This window comes from Solenopsis invicta, chromosome 4 (genome assembly GCF_016802725.1).
Source record: "Solenopsis invicta isolate M01_SB chromosome 4, UNIL_Sinv_3.0, whole genome shotgun sequence".
Lineage (NCBI taxonomy): Eukaryota > Metazoa > Arthropoda > Insecta > Hymenoptera > Formicidae > Solenopsis > Solenopsis invicta.
Window position 1 is genome coordinate 72501 of NC_052667.1, and position 20470 is coordinate 92970.

The 20470-nt window shown below is 32.8% G+C and overlaps 3 protein-coding genes across 4 annotated transcripts in view; all 3 read right to left on the reverse strand.

Annotated features, from left to right (window-relative positions):
* The window catches only part of LOC105195799, a 32580-nt gene extending 22654 nt beyond the window's left edge, over positions 1–9926 (reverse strand). For both annotated transcript variants that reach the window (XM_011161406.3, XM_026135882.2), the window contains exon 1: positions 9576–9926. The gene's annotated coding sequence lies outside the window, so the exon portion shown is untranslated. The remainder of the gene's footprint in view (positions 1–9575) is intronic.
* Positions 9927–12584: 2658 nt separating this feature from the next.
* LOC105195839 (serine/arginine-rich splicing factor 4) lies at positions 12585–14275 on the reverse strand. Its single transcript, XM_011161444.2, has 3 exons — positions 14227–14275; positions 13427–13720; positions 12585–13140 (listed from the first exon to the last, which is right to left on the reverse strand). The coding sequence occupies exons 1-3, from the start codon at positions 14273–14275 to the stop codon at positions 12749–12751; spliced, it is 735 nt and encodes a 244-aa protein (XP_011159746.2). The 3' UTR covers positions 12585–12748.
* A 1027-nt stretch (positions 14276–15302) lies between these two features.
* Positions 15303–17920, reverse strand: LOC105195838. Its single transcript, XM_039447952.1, has 4 exons — positions 17544–17920; positions 16920–17277; positions 16307–16727; positions 15303–15717 (listed from the first exon to the last, which is right to left on the reverse strand). Exons 1-4 carry the CDS (start codon positions 17760–17762, stop codon positions 15303–15305), a joined length of 1413 nt encoding a protein of 470 aa, XP_039303886.1. The 5' UTR covers positions 17763–17920.
* Positions 17921–20470: the final 2550 nt, after the last annotated feature.

Here is a 20470-nt window from a genome sequence, read left to right on the forward strand (position 1 = left end):
GTGCCTATCTCGATTGAATGCCGTAAAGTTAAATAACTTGATATTTATTGTAAGCCATAAATTGGACAAAATAGATGGCCATAACGCATGTACAAAAGTTTTTCCTTAAATTCTTGTGTTGTAGCAATGTTAATCAAATCAAATAGATATACCCCTGTTATCCACACTTTTCTTCAAATACTCAAAAGAAATTTCACGTGTTTTCTGAATATTCTTGTTCTGTTCTTTCTCGTTTTTATATTAAAATTATATTTACTTGATACGACTATTTGCTATAATTAAGATAAATGTCATATAAAAAAGGTAGGTATATTATTATTTTAATATTTTATACAGCTTACTGCCGTGAGAGCAGTAAAGTTGCTCAAATGGAAGCAAATTACAATTAAACGAGATAACAAAGTTGTATAGTATTATTATAAAAGTAAGTTGTACAGAAATTTAGAAATGAAGTGACGAATCTGTAACGGGGAGGTCTTGAGAGAGCAAATAAATTCTAAGCGTATCATAAGAGCGACAACGATAAGAGCTTCCTTTTAACATATACGAGTACATGTATGTATGTACATGTATATCATGCGTAAAATTAGCAAGATGAAATAAATGATGAGAAACATCGCAACATTGAACAGCGGTGTGAGTTATCCGTCAGCGAATTACTAATGTTAATTACGAATGTACTAATGTTAATTCGTAAGATCGTCGCTCGAATTTCAACTAGTTCTTGACAGGTAGTTCTTCTAAACGACACCCACGTAGATGGGTCAACAATCTCTCGCAGATTGCTGGCACGCCAACTATCTTTGTATCTTACAAGGCAGCGACAAATATGGGTCAGTCAGGTCACCTGGCATCGTCCTTGCTTCTCGCTCCCCTTTACTTTCTTCCTATCTGCCTGCTTGCTTCCTAATTTGTCCTCGGTGTATTACATACAACCGTGGCATTCATAATTGTGTTATATTATTTATAATAATAGCCAGTAGATTGCCGTGCACCATCGCACGTTTGACTCAAAGTATCAGACTTTATTTTGAATCGGACGTTTCGGCACCATTTTGGACAGTTAATGAGCCACAGTACCAAACGTTTCTTAAACCTAATGTTGCGGATGTAATTAATTCAGTTAGTACGAACGTATTTAAAAAATTTGTCATTTTTAAGAAATTTTTGCACGGTTCCATAATTTGTGTAAAATTATAGACAAATTTTATGACAAACTTGGTGAGTTGTCACGGTATGTCACTGTTATAATAGTCCATCAATTCTCGTACAGTTACGTAAATATTCTTTTTAAAATTTTTAGTTTTGTTAGTCGACACTGAAATACTCGTATGTTAAACCAGGTTATCACTACAACGAGTGGACACCATAGAGTCACAACTTTGGACAACTTTTTTGCTATAGAGTTTTAATCGACATCTAAAAATCTTAGTATTTCACTAGCTGAGGATGGCCCAGCCAAAATGGTGCCGAAACGTCCAAATTAAAATTAAGTCTGCATATTGAACAGAAATAACTTACGCACTTATTACCGAGTCATACTCTCATCAGCCCTGTGACTACTTTCTTTTGACTACTTTATGTAACAATACAAAATAATAAAGAAAAGGCAAACATACGCGACAAATGTCGCTTAATTTTTAGGTCACGGCTCTTTCTGATATTGTTTTGTTTAATAGGATTCATCGATTTGTCCATAAAAACGCTCAGCTGTAGTACCTAAGCTAGAAGTCTATATCTGTAACTGCTTATATGAAATATAGACTTGGTAGAGGTGAAACTGCTGGAGCTAGTTAACTGTACAAGTTGATTAAGTATATCTTGAAAACAAAACTGGTTATATAAACGTTTCTCAAAACAAGCGAATACTATATATTGTAACACAAGAAAAATGAACTATTTTTTTTAAGTTCAATCAAACTTTCATTACACTTGACATTTTCTTTTGCCATGCAGCTACTAATAAATATTTCAACATATCAACGGTGCAAATGCGTACTCCTAACTTTCCACGAGAAAAAAACTTGAAAAACTTGTTAAATTTACACGCAGTGCACACAACACAAGTATCTTGTATTTTATAATACCGCATTCCTTTAACATGTGACCATGATGTGCTGTAACCTTTCCTCCCAAATTGTGTATATGTGTATAGTTCAAAATGTACATATTTGTAAAAAATACAAATATCAAGTATACACATTCACGTAAAACAATGTTTATTGAATATACAAAAAATGTTAAAAGAAAGTACTAACAAAAGTTCTAATAAAAGCTAATACCCAAGATAATAACGATAACGTTTATTAAGCCGCATTCTTGAGAGCCTGTTAAATTAGTGATTCGACTTCGTTAATGACTCGAGTGTCAGATTTCGACTTTCTGAAGCGACTTACTTTCTCATACATGAAAAGCATTTTCTACGAGAAAAAACTCACTCATTTTCTTCGGAAGCTATAGTTTATGTAGAAACACACCGCGTGAATAAGCTCTATTTATTTATTATTATATTGACTCAACAAATAATAAAAGTTGTTAAAATAATGTGTTGAAAATCATTGTCATTAGTTTTCCGCTAAACATTTTATGAATGAAAGCACAATGGACCGATTTATCCTACGTTACAGATAGCAATATACGTCGCACTATCTAGATAAAAAACATCGTAAATCATAAATAATCGTAATTGGAATGTGCAAAGGTAATAGATATCTACGTATTGTGAGAAACGTTATGTCACTTTTGCTAGTTTTACATAAACAAATAAACGTGTAAAGTATTGTGAAAGAGAATATCTAACTCGTTAGCCTCTTTGCGTTATAGATCTTTTATAATTCTAGACGAATATACGAGTATATAGTAATCAATGTGCTTGCGACATATGTACATACATATACATATATACATACATCATTGTGAGCAAGCATCATAACATCCTTTGCGATATTTTGTAGGCTGTATTTCGGTGTAGAGGAGAAGAGAATAATATGGCACCCATTTTCATTTTATTGAATAGCTTTATTTATAATTAATATTTTCTATTGAAACTTGAACGATTACATTCGTCAGAGTGTTGTTTGACTGATTCTAGACTCAAAGTAATGAAATATTTATTATTTAGGATGTGATTTATAAAAATTTAATGCACTGCATAATCGGTGGAAGAAAAAAAGTGGTATGGCTATCCAGAAAAATAATTAGTTTAAAAAAAATTAGTTTAATTTAAAAGAAACACAATATCTTATTACAAAACTATATATTTTTAATTTTCCATTGTTTAAAATTTTCCTGATTTAGAATTTTCCTGCGTTCAGAAGCTTTAGAAATACCATTAGAAATTTCATTAAAAATATCATTTTATCCCTGTTTAACATTAAACAACAAGCATAAAATGATGTCTCTAATGTTTCTAAACACCGCTCTTTAGAATGACAATCGATTTATCGAACAAATATTTCGATATAAAAATTTCGTTTAAAAAACTATATTAACAAAATTCCATGTTATTGTTTTAACGTTGTATAAATCGTAATGTGTATAGCCGAATAGAAAGGTAAATAACAAAAAAACACTCAAGTATATGTACATTCGTGTGATAATACACAAGTTTAAGAATAATGAGGAAGTATGAGTAATAAAAGTTAAAGGTGTACCTTGAAAAAGTTTAGAAGTGCTCAAAAGTAAAAATACCTTATGACAATTGTCACTTATTATGTATTGTCATATTAGCATGACTAAAAAACGGCGGGCTACTAAATGAATAACTCCATAAACAATTGTTAGAATATGTCACCTTAATAACGAAGGTAATAGGGATAACCATATTGTCGACAGTAGCTATAATATCCTCTTCTCCTCTATTAATGTTCTATTTGTTAGAAATATGTATTAATCTCAAAAAATTGCAGCCTGCTATAAATGATGTTTGTTGCATGGTTGTACACAAAATGTAATAAATATTTTACACTTATTCTCGTGTGCGTGTGCGTGTGCGTGTGCGTGTGCGTGTGCGTGTGCGTGTGCGTGTGCGTGTGCGTGTGCGTGTGCGTGTGCGTGTGCGTGTGCGTGTGCGTGTGCGTGCGCGTGCGCGTGCGCGTGCGCGCGCTAATCCAACACAATGTAATCCTGCAATAAATTCGTATGCTTAATCTAGTTTGTACGTGTTACATGTGGAATATTTAAATCAATTGATTCAAATGTCATTATTCGAGTAATGGAAATCTGTCCTACTCAAATAAATTCAAATGCAAGTGTCGATAAAAATCCGACAACGTAAAGAAAATATACACAAGCAGTGCGTAATGCGCGATTGAATAGCACCGTAGTTATGGTACTCATTAGTGTAACGAGGTCTGAAGACCTTGGTTAGCCTCACAAAATCACATCGAACAAATCAATATCTATGATGCTCTCGTCATAACATTCAGTATTTTTCTATTAATACGACTTTACTCTATCACTGCATGGAGAATTTATTATCAAATATTTGTTTATTTTATAATAAACGAGGATTAAAGATTCATCTCAATAAAACTTGACATCCAATTTCAAAAAATTTTTTTTTGACTGCACGCATGATCTAATAATAAATGTTCTACTAAATAGATTTCACCCCAAGAATAATAAGTTTATGATGGTACCAACTATGTGCGTTTATTAATGTAGCAGAAACCTCGCTACCTCATGTCAGGAACCTATCCCATAATAGGCGACTTTACCCTATGTACTAGATGAAATTTTTCTATATAGGACAAGTTTGATTCTCTTTCCATTTATTCAGCGGCGTGTTGTCTGACAACCGAGAATATATAATTTTCTCTTCATTATTTACAGTTAGTCGATTTTTCCAAGACTGGCGACTTGTTGCGTAGCAACTCCTTGTGGCATCCGCGAGTTTTTCACAAAATGCAATGCGAGATAGTTGAGTGTGCAAAAATCAAGTTTTATTTTACAGTGAAAATGGCGAACGCAGCACAGATAATAATAAAAACTGCTAGTTCACATTGTGCTCATGATTGGTTATTCATTGCACCCATGCGTCGATCAACTCGAACGAACGAACTAAGCTTTTTATGTTTGAACGTTTTTACAATCATCGAATACCTCGATGTACAATATATATATCTGCAATCGCAATATCGTATCATACAATGCACTTATTTTTTTTTCTATTTGTGTCAAGGTAATTGTATCAAGAATTCCGTTTGATTTTATCTTCTAATGATACTTGGATGTTTTACAAAAAAAAAAAAAAAAAGAAATCTATAAACTCCAGGAAAATTGTGTATCGCGTAGTCTTTTTAAAAGCTTGGAAATCGGAGGTTGCAGCCTTGAAATGAGGTTAGATATCGTCTGTCAATTCGGAGATTTATATGTACCCTGAGAACTTTAAAGTAGAAGCGACCTTACCTCTTACTCTTGAATCTTGATTGTTATTGTATACCTAACGCGGAGTTATTAGTTCCCTTAATCATTCATATTATCAAATGTCAACAAATTACAAAATGGACTAAAACTCATATAATTTCGATGTAAATAGATTAATAAAGCGATGCCATAAAGCAAACTATAATACGAGTACATATTGTATGCTGCTTTTGTGTCTTTAAATACATACATGTATAAACGCAAGAATATGCGTTAATTCTCTCATTGCTTTATCATTGTTTATCTTACGCGCGCAATGATAAGAGCAATTCTATTTCTATTTTTTGTATTCTACTTTTTTTGAGTAATTATATTTTCTCGATGTTGAAGTTAATCAACAGAGTTTCATACGTTATCATTATCGGTATATTTTTATCGACTTTTTATTTCGTTGTTCTCTGTCATAATGTTCTCTATTCATAAATTAATTTAACATTCTAACATTTTCATTATTTTAGATTTTATCGAAACAAAAGTTAATCTTGTAACATGTCATATATACAAATATGATTTGTAGTGTACAGATTATGAATGATATAGATTTGTAAAATGGCATCATGTTTTTCTCTTGTATGTACATTTCAATAGATGTTTGATTTTAAATAAATAAAAAAATAACTTATCCGACACATTTTTCGGAAACACTCTTTCGGCAAATAATATATGGAATTATACATAACTTTTATGTAAAGTATGCAAATGACTGCATGTGTAGATTCGAAATGATTGATGATTCATAACGTTTGCCTGTGCATGGGGAGATGATCGATCGCATTAGAAAGAACAACAAAATACAAGTTAAAGCAGAGGAACAAAACAATAGTTAAGCAGACTCATGAGAGTGTATGTACACGCAGTACTTGAAGCGCAATTTTCGTAAATTATGGGATTGTATTTGTTTATTTGAAGAATGTAGTTTTTCTATTAAATAAACTCACTAATTATAAAAAGTATTTTATAGACTCAATGTTGACTGAAACAAATTTTATCAAGTAAGCCATATTATTTATTTAAGAGTCCACGACATTAGAAGTGTAACTTTTTTTACACCTTGTAAGTTTAGAATTAAAATTACAAAAGCAACTCTCTCTCTCTCTCTTTCTCTCTTCCGTTCAATATACGCGTTCGATCAGCAAACGTGCGTATACGTAAATATAGCAACTGCTTTTTTTTAGAATTGTTGGCTTCAGGATCCCTTTAGCATGTTTTCCTTTCAACACGTTTCCTCTAGAAGGTAAAATTGCTTTCTCGCAACTTTCTATTTTTTTCCTTTCAAGGGAAGATGCAGTGATATGTGTCTTTGAGTTTAGTGAAAAGATAGTAGCGGTGCAGAAACGTAATTGCATCAGAAGACCATATGTGACATATAAATCAAATAAAACGTGTAAAACAACTTTGAATTATAACACAGCTAACACAATCAGATTATTTAATTATTATACGACGAAAGAAATGCATAAATTAATTATAAAAAGTTAATTATAAAAAGACAATTTTTTTTATAATTAACGTGTGATATGTTACGTTTGTTATATGAGAAACGAAATATTATTGCATATTCCGCATGTATTGCAAAAAACTCTTTCTGATGTTTATACATCTTTAAAAGATTACGTCTATTTACTTAGAACGACCAATTTCCTTTTAAATTTTAAATTGATAGACGAAGCACACACACACACACACACACACACACACACACACACATGTAAGATTTGGAATAGAGTTTGTGCAATTATTTAACTGTAGGCTATATCCTCTCTTACAATTAAAGATGTTATTTGTAATCTCTTTACTACAAAAAATTATTTTGTGACGTGCATAACAATAGATTAGCGTAGAAAAATTTTACGCGAAGAAATATCAATTTTTTCTTAACGGAACGTGTTAGAACTACTGCATATGTCATTGTAGTGTAAATGGCGAATATTATGTTGTTGCGTGTTTTTATGTCGAATTCGAATGAAATTCAAAACTATTGCTACCGAAAACGTGCGGGAACGGGTATCTGTGCTTAATTGATGAGGCTGGCTACGGCCTAGATTAACAATGCATAATATACGTACGTATTTCTCTCCTTTACCGCCGCGCCGTCAGTTCTATCTTTAATATATACGTGAGAGAATATAATTGCCATAATATATTAATCCTCTCTTATTTCTTTTGTATTCTTTTTTACCAAGTTCTCAAAATGGGATGATTATTGTCTTGAAACGAAACGTGTTCATTCACAAACACTGAACAGTTAATCTCGTAAGCATCGCAACTCACAGTCAGTCAGATGCAAATAAAAAGACAACTAGACATGGCATGTATAAAATTAAATTTAGGTTTCTTATGTCAACTTTCGACAAATTCAAAGTGCTTTTTGTAAAATGAAAATGAGACAAGTCACGTGTTATTTATCTTATATATTTAATAGCATATAGTAGATATAGGGTGAGGTTGCCGATATCGCACCGGTTCCTAAATCGCATCATCTTGGGTATAAATTCAACTACAGTACTTATACACTCTTTGCAGGATTATTTAGTAACTACATAACATTATCATTATCCTCTATTGAACTCAACATGTTAAGAACAATAGAAATTTTGTAATTAATATTTTTAGAAAAATGGTAACTTTGTTGCTATTTTTCAACACATTTTGTAGCTCGATTGCAAAAAAGGTAAAATAAATAATCAAAATTTCGATAATTTGTAATGATCACAATATTATTAAAATTAGATTAGCAAAGTTCAAATAACTTTGTACTCTTATTTGTAAATTAAACGAAGAAAGTTTTACAAAATGCTTTAGTCTTTTAAATCGCGCCATGTTTTAGTTTCCTAAATCGCACCATTGCTTTGATCGTGGCTATATATATAAAATCAAATATAATAATCATACAAGCATACATTGTACCAATATTGCCATAATGTAACAATGTTATTACAATATTATTGAAAAATTATTGATATGATGACATTGACTAAAATTATATTTAGTTTACGGTATTTATCTCCAATATTAATAAAATTATGCTTATCTAACGCATTTTTGCTCGAGAAGAAAGAATCTAGCAGAAAAAGTGTTGTTTTACTCTAGGAAGAGTAATATTAACCTGTGGTGCGATTTAGGAGACCAGTTGCCTAAATCGCACTATTTGAAGGTTTCTTAAAAGTCGTCATTTAAAAATTTATGACAATACATAAAATTCTGAAAAAAATATATATGAAAGGAGAAATGTTGTACTTTATTATGACGTAAAAAAGTTATAGATATTCTTCATAATTCCTTAGTTATAAGCTTTTATGTGAAAAGTGATGCAATTTCGGCAACCTTACCCTAAATTCGAAGAAATACTTTTGAAGAAATCCTCTGAAAACACTGTGCAAGTGTAAATTAAGAAAGAATATTTTTCTTTTTTAAAATAAAATTTAAGTAATTAAACTTAAAGTTAAACGCCAATATTAATAGTAGATCAGATTATTATTGACGGAAACAAAAATGTAAATGTAAAATATGCTGCGCAAATTAATGTTTGTTATAAATGTGTCAATTTGCTGATTGAAATATGGAAATTGATTATAACAAACAAAAAGTGGGAGACAAATAAATTAAACAAATGAAGGAACAATTAATTCAAGTGTAGACGCGTGAGTCTTTAATTATATATAAAAATTTTTCCGGTATAACAAAATTATTCTCTTTGATAGTGTTGATCGTGTACGGCATTATTCCCGGAATTAATTATTCTCGGAACGTTTAATCGTCGCACTCTTAACATTTACAAGGGGTAGTGAACGTAAAGTGATGGTGAACGTACTATGTTGACCTGATGCTCGGGCGTATCCATGGCCTCTCTTGGAAAGAAATGTTTCATTTGATATAACTGGCAATAATTTCTTTCTCATAATTACAATCGTTCGATATCGCAAGATCGATCTGAAGAAACAATTTCTCCTACAAATTTGAGCCATATTTCCAGGAATTTGCAAAATTGCTGGATATTAAAAAAAAAGCAATTTGCATGAGTAAGAGAGAGAGAGAGAGAGAGAGAGAGAGAGAGAGAGAGAGAGAGAGAGTTATTGTTACAATCACAGACTCATTAATCATACCGATCAAAAACGGCCGAATAAGTATTATATATCAATAAGACTTACCCGATGAGAAAAAATTGTCGATTCAAAGATCGCATTGCCGCTATATTTAATTCCTTCAGCTGCCGCGCATTCCTTGTTCGACAATCGAGACTCGTCAAAGTGATTTTGTTGAAAAAAATCAACAATTTAACTAAGCTCCAAGCACGTGAAGATATCTTTAGCACGATACACGCGGGTTGGTTTGCGTCGCGACGCCGCGTGTCGACTGGAGCCGCCGTCGCTCTCCTCCGATTCTCTAGTGACGATCGAGAGTGTGTGTGTGTGTGTGTGTGTGTTTGTGTATGCGTGCGTGTGTGTGCAGGCGCGCCTGCCAACAACGTCGAGACGCCGTTCGTCGTAGCCGCCTCGTCCGTCATCGTCGCCGTCGCCCTCGCAATCGTGACGTTCAATTACTCTACAAATAGTTTGTTAAAAGACGTCGCCATAAATTTTGTGTCCACGTGATGCACAATTGTCAATCGATCGTTTATTCATCGATTGGTAATAATGACGAGAGGAATAACGATGATGACGAGAAAAATGACGACAACGACGGCGACGGCGACGGCGTCGACGATGGCGGCGGCGGCGATGATGCCGGGCGTGTCAAAGCGAGAAACGTGCGTTACGTTTCGTCGTCGTCGAGGAGACGCGATGCAACCCTGCGATCGATCCGTTTCACCCCTTCGTATGTGCATCGCGTGCTGCGCGAAGCAGGTTACTGGCAGCAGAGCGAGCAGGACAAACGTAATGCTCGGGATAATATGCACGACGATGGTGAATGGATAGCGGGTGAGTCGGCGCGGAGCTCGAGTCATGGAGAATGAAAAAAAAGCGAGGGAGAAAGAACGAATTCGCAAATTGCCGACTATGGTTCACGAGGTAGTCAAGGTCGTCTAACTTTTAATGACATTTGTAATTGCAGAGAAAAAGACGTGCAATTTGTAGGTGCGATCGCCCTACAGGGGGGTAGGTGAAAACACTAGATATAATCAAATTACACACTCTTTAATGAAACTTGAAATTTTCTTTTGTAACGAAAAGGAAATATTGATTTTACTTGTATAAAAAAAAGAGTATTGTACTTTGTATCAATTCTGTTTAATTCTCTGATCAATTTGCGAAATTTGTCCTGGAAGGCAACTACATATTTCGTCGAAAAAAAGTAACACAAGAAAAGTATGTAATAGTTTATACATGTACAATATAATAATAATATACTTATGTATGAAACGTGTTGATATTAAAGCGAAAACAATAGTCGGAAAGTATTACAACGTAAAATAAAAATCTCGTTGAAATCTCGTTATTATGCAAAAGATGACAATGGAATTGAACGGAAAATAAAAAAAGAAGGCAAACAATATGCGATATATTTCGCAACTTCGAAGCTAGCCAAGGTCTCGACGCGATTGTTCGGGCTGCAAGTACACCGGAAACACTCCAAGTGGGAGTTTCTGAGAGCAATTGAATGGGAGTGATGTCGTAAGCTAGAAGAGGTGCATTGACTTACGTAAAGTTTTCTAATATCTGTAACAAGTTCTATGGCATATCATCGGCTTCTCAGCGTATAACTTTCGATTAGCGTACACAAAATTACATAACGCAACGCAACGGATAATTTAACAAATTTTATTGTTGCAGATAAATAATATGCACGATCGCAGAAAATTTCAATCTCAGTAGTGAAATAAGTTTAAATTTGCATAGAAGAAATTTCATTTCCAAACAATAATGTAAATTCCGTAAATTACGGAAACGTACGGTTAAACGTTCTTTAAATTTTAATGATAACTTAAAAAAAGAAGCACGTAGGGCAAAAAGTACATTTTCCAACACATCTCTTTCAATTCCATTTCAATTTTAAAATAAAATCCGATACGTTCCGAGGCGTTCAATGACGATACTTGTAAGACCGAAAATGATGTCACTGTCTTATTATATTATCTAATGTCTAAATACACATCAAATTATTGAAATATGTATATGGTACATATGACACTTGTTTACGATTATACTCTGTAGATGTAATCGTTACGTTATCGATAAACGAGTATCAAAATGCATTTGGTAAAGCGAATGGTACAATCTGTCAATTGTCCACACACGCACACGCACACGTACACGTACACGCACACGCACACGCGCACGCGCACACGCACACGCGCACACTCACACACCCGAAACATAATATCGTATTGTAAGAGATGTAAAATAAAAATTGCACTTGGCCGCTTAATTTTGAAATAACTATATATTATGATTTGGTAATGTCGGTCCTTTTTTTCTCATTCTCATCGTCTCAGTTTCATCATCCTCGTCAATGGTATAAATCCGCCGAGTTATCCTCTTCAGCTTTCTTCGTCGATCGTTCCTCATCAGACTGATTCGATCGAACGGTCTTTGCTTCTCTTTCTATGTCGTCGTGTGTGTGAATATCGCTCTTTGGATCGTTCTTATCCATCTCGTAATCGCCCGACTCATCCTCGGCAACCTCTTCGGGATTCTGCGGGCTGGAAATCCCTTTGACCGTTTTATCGCGTTTCTAAACCTACACTGTGTGGTTCACACTTTCACAGTGCCAACACTCTAAGCGATTATAACGCTAGATTCTAATTATTTTGCCTAACAAGAAGCAATTATGCAAAGATAAAAATAATTCTATTGATCGTAGGAAACGGTGCGTTTATTATTGAAGAAACGTAAACTATATAGAGATAGTTATGATATTACATCCCCCATCATATTACATACACATCTTTTTCTTTCTTTCACATATACATTTCGCTGCATTATAAATTTCTTCTAAACTGCAATTGTTATTTAAAACTAAAACTTAACTAATAAATTATATAAATAAGTGAATGAATTATATTGTATGTATATTATTAGCATAAACCTATACGTATAGATCAATACGTTTATGTTTGTTCTTTTCCACTTTTTCTTCAAAATTTACTTCAACTTGAGAAAAAATTCAACCACTATTCACAATTGAACCAATATTTTCCAATGGAATAAAAATAATTTCTCAAATTTATCTCTTCCTTTGTTGCCCTCTTATTTTTGATCATGGCAATTTTTTTTGCAAATTACAATTAATAGAGTTTTCGTAAGTTTTATCTCGAGGTTTTCTACTTATATGGTATTAATCATATTATATCGTGTGAATTATGTGATATTACGTCTGATAATTACCTGTATCTTCGACGTCCTCCACCACGAGATCTACTCCTTCTTCCTCTTCTGATTCTGCTTCTGCTTCTGCTTCTGCTTCTGCTTCTGCTTTTACGACGCATTTTCGAATCTCTTCTCGATTTTCGATCTGATCTTCGACGTCTTCTTTGCCTTTTCCCTTGCTCTTGCACTTGAAGTTCGTTGAGCCTGGTCGAAATATTGCGATTCTTAGAGAGAGCCATGTTGCAAATCTCGTTAATTTTGTTTCTTGAGAGAGACGAGTCGCTTTTCATCAAATCGGAGGACACGCGTAGAATCTTGTACGCAGGATCCGAGGGGATAAGATAACCGGACTCGACACCAAAGTCCAACGCTTTTTTCATATATTTTCTTGTTGCCTTTCTCGCATCTATCAAAGAAAACTTGTGAAATTTACTTACGGTAAAAAGTTATGTCTAATGAACAAAAACTTTCTTATGTTGAGTGTAATTTCACATTACACTCGACAAGTTTATTTATTATCGAAATCAGTTTGAAATTTTACGTAACACATTTGCATGTCGGTTACAGAATATTTGTAGACGAAATAAATATTTGAAAGTATTTCTCTGTATTCTATATCTTTTAATCACCATTCCATTGCAATTTAATTTATGTATAGCGATCTATAATTAAATTATTAATTAATTTTGTACCTTCGTCGTTCACGCAGCGTTGTAGATATGAGATCGGTAGGCCTCTGGAGACGTGACATCGCTTGACATTGTGCAATTTCGAAATTTTGCCACTATTCTTACGCCCTTCTTGCCTTATTTTGTAGCTCGTGCTTCCGTCGATGATTTGCGAAGAATCCAAAACCTCGTCATGACTTTTTTTTTTATCGCAATAACGGCATATATCTATATGACTATTTGTATAGTCAAAAGCTTCATTCGCAACGAGGAACTTGTAAACTAACTCGGGAATATTTGGCTTGCGACGAAGATGCTCTTTAAATCATATTATGGTGAATAAATGATATATTTTTTATTTTATTATTTGTATAAATTTCTTTGTTTTGTCTTTTAATATCAATCAGTTAAAAATAGTTAAAATATGAAAAATAATGTATGTACCAATGCTGCCTAATATTAATGTTGACTTGTTCACATCACATTCATATACTATATATTAAATTTCAACTGAAATCGAAAATTGAAATACTAGATACATATTAAAAACAAAAAACCAAGACTAGTGCTTTATATAATTAAATAATATAACAAACTAATTTTTATGTGCAGTTACATAAAACAGATATGAAATTTAGAAATGGCTTTTTTCTTTATAGTGTTATCGCAAATTAAAATTAATATATAATCTGCAACTTTGTTGGTGGGTTAAAATGTACATGAAAATATTACAAGAGAAACGACACAACTAGAGAGAAAGAAAGAGAAAAAGAGAGAGAAAGAGAGAGATTTTGGTTTTTTAACTCATGAAAATAATCACTCACTCGTTTTTTGGTTTCGCGGTTTATTTTGATGTTTCTTTATGCGAGCCATTTTGGGGGGTTACCGTTGGTCCTGCTATTTTTTTTTAGTTTACAGATAGCGTGAAAGATTTGTTTTCTAATTGTTGAATATATCTGTCTCAATTCTTTAAATTTTGTGGATAATAATCAGTTGATCAGTTGGCGCAAATTTTGTATGAGATTATCTGAGACGTATTAAAAATTAAAAAAAAAAGAACAATGATATTATCTTCCACCAGCATTTTTTTCTTTCGTCATTTTTTCTTGTTTAAAGTTATTTGCAATTATCGTTTGAATAATCGATTAATTACTGAATAGATTTTTATAAATCACAGGCAATAACATTGTATGTGTAGGTGCACATATATATACATATGTATTTATGTACATACGTCAAGAAATAAAACGCGGTACTTAGTTTTTTGGCTTTAAACAGTTAAACAATTTTTTTTTTTCACATACGATGATACTTGTTTTAATTGAGTATTAAATTTGACAGTAACCAGTTCAACTTTGTTAATATTTAAAAATAAATAAGTGAGTTTATGACACATTCGATAGACAAGGAAAAGATAGGGGAGGAAAAACAAAATGAGAAACATAAATATATTGACAATGTTGTAAACACGCGTTTTAAAATAGAATTAAATCTAAAAACTTTATATTTTGTTAATATTTGAAAAGCAACTGACTATTGGTTTATTAATTTATCAGTATTGCTGTATGACTACAACGTCATTAATTATTTTAATCTAAAATTGTGTTAAAACGCAGAGAACGCGACCTGAAATAATAGTATTTAAAAAGATTGTAACAAAATTTAATATTTGCAATATAAATGTCCTTTTTTTCTCGAAAATCTATCTAAGAGAAAGCAGCGCTAAAAATGGTATATACACATGTGCTTCCTATATAAAAATATAATTTCAAATAAATTTTAAAAAATACATGTAATAAATATATTTTACAAACGATGAAAAGAGACAAAGGGTAGGAAAGAAAGAAAATTTTCGTTTCCGGATTAAGAAAAGCGATATTTAAAATCTGCCATTAATTCTTCAAGATTCCATTTCTCTCGTCACTGTGCTGCTCATATTACATTCGACACTCTCTTTTCCAGATGTTTTATCATTGTCGTTATCGATATTTCTACTTTCTATCATATCGGAATTTCTGCAATCTATTCTGTCATCGTTGATATTCGCCTCTATCTTTTGCTTTTCTATCCTGGATTCGTCCTCTCGGCTCGATATCGACTTTCGTTTCTCAGCTCTGTAATTATCTTCAATCATGCCGTTGTACTGGTCGCGATCTCTTCCACTAATATTCTTATAACTTTCCTCAATTGGTTCATGAACATTCTCAGCGCGTTTTGTAGAAAATAACGTACGTCTTTTGACCGATTTCTTGATGTTGCCGCAGTCTTCTTTTCGTTGTCGTCCTCGTTTATTGTTCCTCGTATTGTTAATTTTGCTAAAAATAAAAGAAGAATAAAAAACATGATGCAAACAAATTGATTTTCCTTTGTAAACAAATGATGCAAACAAATTGGTTTTCCTTTGTAAACAGATATAACAAAGTGACAAAATTTATTCCGTAAATCAATATCTCTAACACTACTGTCGATGACAACAATATGAGAAAAGGAGATTTTAATATCATTGTGACTTCTTTTTCATCTGCTCTTGTTTTCGAAATGTTTAAATCTAAGATGTTCGTATAGTGCTTAAGCTTATTAAAATGCCCGTACTATGTTAAAGTCCAGTAAATCTATTTTCATAACATATTTAAGCTTGTTGAGTCGCTGTTCAAATTAAAAAGCGTAAAAAAGTGATATTTTTAGAAACAGATTCACAAGAGGTAGTCATTTAATTTTGCGGTACCGTAATTTTATGAGAGAAAATATAAAAATCTCTTTGTATTAATTTTAATATCGACTACAATTAATTTACATTCTCTCTCTCTCTCTTGTACTTAAGGAAGGAGACTTATCGGAGACTTATAAACAGACAGAAAAATTATAATACGTGTCTCATTTCAAATAAAATAAATATTAACTAACTTGTTCTTTTTCGCAAAAATGTTTAGCTTGCTTCTCTCGCGTAACGATTTACCAGACGATTTTCTCAAATTATTTTCCAACGTGTTGAAACTTTTGGCAGAACTTTGAGCGGGTTGCGTTCCGTGTCTTCCTTTTGACGACGTTAATTCATTATCCACATTACGAAGGGACTTATCTCGCGGAATTCCGCGACGCATCGCTTTCCGATCGGCGACAGTTGTCAAACGCGTCTTTTCCCCTCGTCGAGCGACGCGTCGTCTTTGTCGAGACTCAGTATCGGCCCGTCTCCAACTCCAAGATCGTGTGTCCAGAGTCGGACATACACGCAACGTATTACCTTGTCGATCAGTCGGGATCAAATAACCCGATCTCACACCGAGAGATAGAGCTTTGCGAATATACTTTTTGGCCTGTCGTTTTCCTGCAATATGGATGTCATTAATTGTACACACGTTGTAAATCACACTTGAAAATTTTAACTGTGCTAAGAGCGTTCCCACATATAGCGGGCAATAATGAGAGCGAATCGTTGACGCGATAGCGATAGAGGTCCGCTAAACGACTGTCGTCGGTCTAGCTTTGAAAAGAGCGCGTTTATCATTGAAAAATGCACCTTCTTCGATGCCAGCTCTGATATAACTGTTAATGAGCTGTACCAAGGATCTTTTTCTGAAAAGCGCTTTAGCGCTATTGAGCGAATTTGCAAGGGTGGTTGGGTTTGGTTCTTCCATTGAGACATTTGACACGCTACTGTTCGTGGAACTCGTCGGTGCTGAGCTATTTGCGGTATCCGTTGCTTCCACGAGACTATCGATAGACGTGGGCCTAGATTCGGGTATTTGCATGGACATGGATTCCGAATCAATTCCGTGACGGTTAGACGTTTCGTATAAATGTCTTTGCCGTTCGTGAGACTTGTGCATTCTTCTATAGCGTGTCGGAGACGAAGAGCATTTCGCTTCTATGACAATAAACATATAGTAACGGTATTAAATTACAGATCGATATTTCTAGGTTATATCTAGTTGATGACACAATATCTTATCAAATATCGATTATAGTTACATACAAGATGTACAATTGTAATGTTAACAATTCAATGGTAAATGTTAAACCTATATAAGGTATAGTTTTAAGATGAAAGCTTTGAGTTTGTACAATGCTTAAAGGTAGGTTAAAATAATTTAATTGCACGTCTGAATCTACTGCAGCGTGTATATATATTGGTGTAATTTTATATCTCTATCATATTACCATGATTATATTTATCGATGGTGAGAAGTTGATAAACCAATTGAGGTATACTGATGGAATCGTACGGCTGTCGTTTATACGGAATGTTCGCACGTTTACTTTGTGCCGATCTAACTCGGGAACGGGTATCGGAATGTAATATTCGTCCTGTTATCCGCTTTTTCGCGGGTCGATCTCTTGTTTTTCCCTTTGACGACGCCATTATTTAATAATGATATTTTTCTTTCACTTCCGTAACGGCGACTACGGCGCGAGTTTACGTCGTCCAAAAGCACCAAGTCGCATAGGTGTCACCGACTTGAGAGAAAAATTGAACGATGCTCTTTCATTGTTTTATTCTCGCGAAAAAATAACTAATGAAATTTGTCACGATTTCAGCATTTCCAAACTAAATAGATATTTTGTACATACATACATACATACGTACATACATACATACAAAACATCTACTTAGTTTGGACATTCTGTATATGTATGTACATACATACATATACAGAATGTCCCGTCAAGACCGTATATCATTTTGAGATGATAATTTTAATATCTCAAAATGCTGAGTCTATAATAATTTTTAAATGAGAAGAGTTTACAGTTGGCAAATCAAACTGTCCGAAATTCGCGCGCTCAGGCATTGCACGTTGCTTATTGTTAGTAAAGATATATGCAATTAATATGAAAAATAAGACTCATATTGTATATAGAAACACTTTTTTTGCTTTTATTGTGATATACGTTCAGCTTTCGTAAATCGAAAAGATTTTGTTAATTCAACAAATATTTGTAGGTATAGTGACAACAAATGTGATGATTACTAGTATTTGTTAAATTTAAAAAAATACTTCTCGAATAATCACATACAATTATTTTAATATTCTAATAATTACATGTGACTTTAAAATTATATTTTATAAACTTTTAATATTATTATATGTGAATATAATAATTATATTTACATAAAAATATTGTGTTTCTAAATTTCAAATTTTAAAAGAGTCTGATTATTTTTCATGTTTACTCACACAATAAGATTTTATTATTTTTCATGATAAAACTTAGAAATTTATTTATGTTCGTACACGAGCGAACATAAGAATTATTTTATAATACATCTTATCGAATAAACGTGTAAATCTGATATTAAAAGTGCTCGTACTTAACATTTCTGTGTCTTGTTCATAGGAAATGTCATTTGCCGATAACATTTTCCTTCACAATTTTCGTAAAGACACAAATATCACTTTACGCAATAATGTATTTAAAAAAATTTTTTTCAAGTTTGTTTTTACACAGCCTGAAAATTATTAATACGCTTCTTTAGCCGATCACCCGATAAGTATCTGTCAATCTTTGGTGATTTATTGCATACTTGTGCGAACATGCTTGGAGATTCAACAACACAAGTCAATACAAATAAAATACGAAATCAAGTTTAATTACTCGCCGCTCGTCTCGACGGATTCTGCCCACGTGATGTGACGCGGTGAGATTTACTCTAGCGCATAATGGGGGCAAATGAGAAAAATAAAATGGCTTGGTGAAAAAAATACGATGTAATTGCGTACCGTAAAAAGTATTTTTCTTGCTTCTGTTCTTTTCCTTTCTTTATTACAATAACAAATTTCTACCGTTCTACAAAAACGCTGTTTGAAAACTGCGACGCTGTTTATAAAATTATTTCGTCAAATGTGTCATGATTACATTTATCAGGATACACCAATACACGTGTTTCTGTATAATCATAGAAACTAGAAACAAAATCGCAACATATCGTTATATTTTAAATGGATAAAATACATATATGTATAATTAATCCTCATAACTCAAAACTTAATTTAATGTTTTCTACCTAGCGGCTCATTTAATGTTTTCCATTTGGTCTTCCGTGAAACAAAATGACCTTGCGTATATTCCGATCAGATTAAGATAATGGAAAGATGGAATAAAAGACAATCTCCTCCGACAATACAAGCTAATTGGTTGATTCGAGTAACCTATGATTTAATACATCGCAAAAGTGTTTCGAATTATAATCTTTGATTAAATGGCCAAAACACAAAATAGATGTAATGATACATCAATTATGTAAAAGCACTAATTCGTGAAGTCGTATGGTGATAATTTAAACACATTATTTAATTATCAGAGCAAAGTATACCTATAATCTACGTAAGAGTTAAGCGTTATTTCATAACGACTTGTAATTGTGCATTGATTCAATGCACAATTTGTTATTGACGATATAGGAACATTGAAAGTAAATAAATTGGTGAAGAAGCTATTTAGAGCTAAATTTTGTTATTTACAATTAATCGAAAACATAAAAACGCTCGAAACTATTATTTAATAGCAACATAGCGATTGTTATTTACTTGCAAGATACCTTTTAATATTTCCCGAGTCCTTGAGTTAAATTTTCATCACGCGTTTCTCGCATACTACATGATGCAGGCCGAGACGTTACGTGTGAGTACATACGTGTTCAAATTGTATGAAATAATTCATGAAAACGTGGAAATAGTGTGCTACAGCCTACTGTAATTTCTAAAATTGAACGTGCTCTGAAATTGAGGAGAATCCTGCGTATATAAGCGTAATACAACATTGCAAAATTGCTGCAGATAATACTAAAATGTTTAAGTGTTAAAATGGAAAATTGAAAGAAAATGCAAAACAGATGATACCTTACTTAATCAACCTTACAGTGCTATAGCCAGCTAGTTCTGTATAAACAATCTGTGAATGTTTGATTATGAAGAATTGTTATGATAATTGGTATGTAATTTACATTTGTACGTGCGCTCGAGTGTGTATAATATTAGGTAATTGTAAATAAAATATTGATTTTTTGTCAATATATTATTTAGATCTCATTGTTAAATAAATCTGAAGGAAATAATAAAACATATATTT

Coding starts and splice junctions, on each gene's coding strand:
- LOC105195839 (XM_011161444.2), bottom strand. CDS start 14,275: ATGGCTCGCATAAAGAAACATCAAAATAAACCGCGAAACCAAAAAACG. Junction 13,721..14,226: donor ACCGCGAAACCAAAAAACGA/GTGAGTGATTAT, acceptor TATGATTTAAAG/AGCATCTTCGTCGCAAGCCA. Junction 13,141..13,426: donor ACGCTGCGTGAACGACGAAG/GTACAAAATTAA, acceptor TTTCTTTGATAG/ATGCGAGAAAGGCAACAAGA.
- LOC105195838 (XM_039447952.1), bottom strand. CDS start 17,762: ATGGCGTCGTCAAAGGGAAAAACAAGAGATCGACCCGCGAAAAAGCGG. Junction 17,278..17,543: donor ATGGTAATATGATAGAGATA/TAAAATTACACC, acceptor TACTATATGTTT/ATTGTCATAGAAGCGAAATG. Junction 15,718..16,306: donor ATTTTTGCGAAAAAGAACAA/GTTAGTTAATAT, acceptor TTTTATTTTTAG/CAAAATTAACAATACGAGGA.